At 44.8% G+C, this 5,333-nt stretch overlaps 1 protein-coding gene across 1 annotated transcript; it reads right to left on the reverse strand.

The window, feature by feature from the left end:
• Nucleotides 1–323: 323 nt before the first annotated feature.
• On the reverse strand, nt 324–2,017 carry LOC123189008 (60S ribosomal protein L35-2). The gene is made up of 4 exons (XM_044601325.1): nt 1,857–2,017; nt 1,635–1,770; nt 1,364–1,517; nt 324–565 (listed from the first exon to the last, which is right to left on the reverse strand). Exons 1-4 carry the CDS (start codon nt 1,858–1,860, stop codon nt 491–493), a joined length of 369 nt encoding a protein of 122 aa, XP_044457260.1. The 5' UTR covers nt 1,861–2,017; the 3' UTR covers nt 324–490.
• Between the last annotated feature and the right edge of the window lie 3,316 nt (nt 2,018–5,333).

A 5,333-nucleotide genomic window follows, 5' to 3' on the forward strand; every position in this document is an offset into this window, starting at 1 on the left:
CCGGCGCGCGGTTAGGCCGGCCCGCCGGTGTGCAACGTTTCCCATACGCAAACAATATGTTCCCAAAAGTTATTATGCAACTTTCAAGTAGTCCTTCCCTCACACAGATCTGCATAACATATCAAGCGGGTGAACAAGCAAATGTCAAACTAGACCACTATCTGATAACTGATGCAGAAACAGACATCCACCACCGATGATGCTCAATGGCCACTTCCATTTTAAGATAACTTTAACGTACGAAAACCATCACACTGCAGCATCAACAAGGCGCTTCCACAAACAAGTTAACTGGAAACTAACAACATACAATAACCAACACATTGCAACACAAACAAGCAGCTATAGATCATAGTGTCAATAACCATAAGTTCGAATTTCATGCAGGATATCGAATACATAGTACTTAGATAGCAGCGGTGTCCACACAGAACATAAAATTCATGCAACTTCTGAGCAAAACTCGGCCGGTAAAACATGTCCTCCTAACCTAGGCCTTGATAGCATACTTCCTCATGGGGAAGTACTTCTCGCGCTTCTTCTCCCTCTCCGTCTTCAAAGAGAGCTGCACAATATTATATAAAATGACAGTCAGTAAACCAAAATGATCAAAAGCACTTGCACTAACATGATAGAATCCAGCAGAGCACACAGTGAGTAACACATACCCTCAGATGGAAAAAAATTAAACTATGGTACAAAAAACTGAATCAGACAAAAAATTAATTGTTATTACTGAGAGCACAGATTGATATTCAGTAGTTAAAACATAACATGATAAGAAACTACTTAGGCAGTTAAACACAAGATGATAAGAAACTACTTACGCAGTTAAACATAACATGATATTAACAAGACACAAGCAGAAAAGAATACTACAACTCATGATTAAGTTGGTTCAAAAAGACAAGTGCGATACATGATACAAAGTAAACCAGCATCCCAGCTCCCACAATCAATCAGACTGAAAAATACAAACTGAATTTCATCAAGCCAACACAAGAACGTTCTCCAACCTAGAGATTCACAGCAATCCTTACAAATGCTAATTCAGCCAGCCAGGTTAGAAGGATTTCATAAACCCAACCGACCAGCGAACGACTGGGCAAGGCATACGAAATACAGTGCCATGTCATCAATCTGTTGCACAGTTGCTCTATGAATACATTCAATACACATAAAAGCCATGTCTTACACAAGAAAATACAACATTTAACAAAATATAGAGATACATAGCATCAATTTTACTAATCTCACCATCTAACGAAAAGAATTTGACAACTAGTACACAATAACAAACTAGAGCGCTTCCACGTAAAGAACCGCAGCACTAAGTAGATAGACAGGGAGGAACGAAGATCACCTGGTGCTTGGTGAGACGCCTGCGGATGGCGCGGGTCTTCTTGGGGCGCAGGTCGAGCGGGAGACGCTTGTTCTTGTACGCCTCCCTCAACGCCGCCTTCTGCTTCTGCGAGATCACCGTGAGCACCCTCGCAATTGAGGTGCGCACCACCTTGCTGCGGCGCAACACAAGAACCACCCGTGAGCACGACGGAAACCTAGGCGCGGATTACTCTATGGGGGGGGGGGGGGGGGGGGGGGGGGGGGGGGAAGGAGGTCAGGGAGACACGTACATCTTGGAGAGCTTATTGGGGGCGCCGCCGGTGACCTTGGCGACGCGGAGGAGGGACAGCTCCGCCTTGAGGTCCTTGAGCTGGCCCTGCAGATCCGCCTTGTTCTTCCCCCTCAGCTCGTGCACCTTGATCCGGGCTGCCGCCGTTGGTCACGATAATGTCAGATCCGGAGGGTACAATAGAACCAAATCAATCAGAGACGACGGAGTGTTAGCGTCTTACCCATTGCTGCTGGCGAGCTGGTCTAGCGGCGGCGGCGGCGGCGGGCGGGGGGATGAAAATGAGACGCTGAGGAGAGACGGGGGCGGCTGCGTGCGGGTTATATATATGGTGCTGCGCAAGATGAAACCCCTGAGACAGAGGAAACCCTAGGATATTATGGACTTTTGGGCCTCTGGGCCTAGAGCCTGGACTCGTGGTACGTGTACTATTGGCCCATGCGCGTCTCCTCCTCAAAAGAAAAACAAAATCGCATTTCGGAGGCCCATAAGCACTTCAGCCCGATTCCTATTCGGCACTTAAGGCGCCGGCTATAGGGTTAACTCAACCCGGCAATCCGACCCATAAGCGGCCGCGTTTATAGGCACCCGACCCAAATGGGTAGGGTATGGATCATCATATTCATCCATGGGTAAGCCCAATGGGTAACCCGATTAGTCATGAGTAGGGTATGTGCATGATGTTCTGCCCATGGGTCACCCGATTAATATTAGTGATTAAAATATAATTTTACTTTATATTTTGTGTGGACGTTTTGGTGAAGATACTTGGTAATTAATTTCTTTAGAACAACCCAAGGCTGCCGGTAGCGATGCATGTATCTTTGCTCTACTTTTATTTCTTTTCGGTCGCTCCTAGTAAGGTCCTTAAATGCTAATAAGCAGTTAAGCAGCAGCCCAACATTACTGTTGAGCAGCCTCAAGCCCTCTAACAGAATAACATTTCGGGCAGTTGGGCCTCCAAAGTGAGACCAACTCGTATCCTGCTTTGCATGCATGATAGCACACGAAAATGAGAATGGCATTCTAAAAAATGGGAAATGAAAATGGCAATGAGACAACGACGCGCTGGTGAGAGGCGCAGCTTCGCCTATATAAGAGACTCAAGACTAGTCCAGATAAGGCAGCCGCTATTGCATCGATTGGAAGTGGCTACCGCGATGTTGCGCCTAATAGCTAGTGCTGCTAAAAAGAACAGCAAGCTTGGTAGGACACATGACGCATTATTTTTAAAGTAAAATATAAATATTAACTTTAAACCCAATGGGTGCCCTAATGGGTCGGGTTCGGGCATGGGTCTGACTCAAGACCCATGGATAGGGTCGTGGGTCTGCTCCTATGACCATTAACTGTTCAGGCATGGGTTTGGTAGAGCTTGACCCGGTCAAACCCGACCCGACTGCCGGCTTGAGGGTTAATCGGGACAACTAATTAACAGTTATCCCTTGGGAGGCTTCCACACGTGTCACTATTTAGGCTTGAGAGTGTGTCAACTGATTTGTCCAACCATTATCACGTGTGTTGGGCGCTTCTTTTAGATTTTGGTTTATTTTATTTTTCTGCATGTGTTTTCAGGTTGTAGATGTGTAATTTTTCAGATTTTTTTTGCTCGTTTTAAAGGAAAAACATATTGTTTTTTCTTTGGAAGGCAGTGATTTTTTCATGAGAAGCACTATTTTACTTCTGGAAAAGGAGAAAACGCAACATGTGCTTCCATGAGATGCACAACTTTGCTTTCAAAGTAAGTTGTGTTTCAGAAAAAAGGAAAAAAGCACAGCATGTGCTTTCACAAGAAGCACAATTGTGCTTCTTCAAAAAAGAAAAGGCACAATTTGTACTCCCATGAGAAGCACAACCCGTGCTTTCTGAAAAGGGAAAAGCACAATTATGTTTCCAAAAATGAAAAAAAACACAACTATGCTTCTAGGTTCCTTTTTCGCTTGTTTGGGGGGGGGGGGGTTGAAAAAAATCTTCTTACTTTTTTCGTTTCTAGGATTTTTGGCTTTTCCATGAAAAAAATTGTAGAAACCTATTAACATGAGATTTAGTTTCGAATATCTTGATATGTGAAATTTGACGGTAAAAATGATTCATGATTTACAGGCACGGTTCAAGAGGTTAACGTTTTGAAAAAAATAAAGTGCCACACATGGAGTGTGGCCACTAATTAGTACCAAAGAAAGGTGAAAAATGACATTTACAAAGGGTAACATGTAACTAGTGATCTCGAGGTTAACCATACGCAGCGCACACCCCTTCGATTAGAAACGCCGGCCCATGTAAGGCAGGTAGCATGAAGTCCGTCCTAGTTTTCGGGAAGCTTCTGGGATCTTGGAAGCTTCCGAGCCCGGTTTCGGGAAGCTTCTCGAAGATTCTGGTTTGTTTTTCTTTTTACTTTTTTAATTGAGTTTTGTTCAATTTTAATTTTTGTTTTTGTTTTTTCCCTTTTCTATTTTCCTTTTTATTTTTTCAAATGTGAGAACTATTTAAAATTCAAATATTTTTTCAAACTCGTGAATTTTCTTAGAACTTTTCCCAACTTTGTGATTTAAAAAAACATGAAGTTTTTTAAAATGCACGAACCTTTTTAGTGTTTTTTTCAAATTTATGAACTTTTTCTTAAATTTCCGAACCTTTTAAAAGATTGAACTTTTTCAGATTCATGTTTTTATTCAAAAGTCAACATTCAACCAGTTGACCAAGCGAGGGGATGACCCACGACTAAGCTAGCAACATCGAGCAACTGCAACAATCGCTACCTTAGGCCTTGTTTGGATACGCTGTTTTATCAATACGAGTTTTGCGTCAACGTAAATAACCGTGTAACAAACTAAAACCCTGTTTGGGCGCCGCAACAAAAACGTGGATAGGTATAATTCAGTTTCCACAAAGCCGGGAAACTGAGTTTTCTCAAAAACGACTAATACTTGTTTTTATGAAAACGTGATTGCACGAGAAGAAAACAACGCCGCTCCGTTGTGCCTCCACGGCCGTTGGTGGGCTCGTTGTGCCGCCGCTCGATGCGCCACGTGTTGCCGGAATTGGCCGCCGCCTCTGCCGTGGGAGTGGCCGTGGCCGTGGCCCGTGGGTAGCCATGGGGCTGCTCCCCGGCATGTTGCAAGGAGGGTCTGGATGAGTGCTGGCCGCCGCCGCTGCCATCGGCAGTCGTGCCGTGGGGAGAAACGACAAAGTCGCCATTCCAAGCGACGCCTTGTGAAGGGTAGACCGGCCGAGGCTGCTATGCCGGAGGACAATGTCATCGTAGTCGGGAGGCCATGGATGCGGGTGCTTTCATCGACGTCCGGAAGAAACTGAATTATAAGTAAAACTGGTTTTCTAAAAAACCATACTAAAACGTGTTTAGTTAAAACTAGACAATAATTCTGTTTATCCAAACAACCACTTAATGGGTCACGGCCTACTAGCATCACGAGTGAAGGCGAGCAAACCGTTCAGGCCCTTAAGGTGCGGGTGTACGACTGCAACTATCACTATCTTAACGGCCCGCGGCCTGCTAGCATCGCGCGTGAGCGCTAGCATATCGTTCGGGGCTTAAAGAGCTAAACCTGACCTCTCTAATTTTAGAGCATCTACAACCAGACTCCTCAAATGCCCCAATATGTTCGGGCGGGCGTTCCAGTCAATGACCGATCAAGAAATCGCGATCCAGTCGCACCCCTCATACCGGATCTATACGTCA

Source organism: Triticum aestivum, chromosome 2A, assembly GCF_018294505.1.
Source record: "Triticum aestivum cultivar Chinese Spring chromosome 2A, IWGSC CS RefSeq v2.1, whole genome shotgun sequence".
In the NCBI taxonomy this organism is placed as follows: Eukaryota; Viridiplantae; Streptophyta; class Magnoliopsida; order Poales; family Poaceae; genus Triticum; species Triticum aestivum.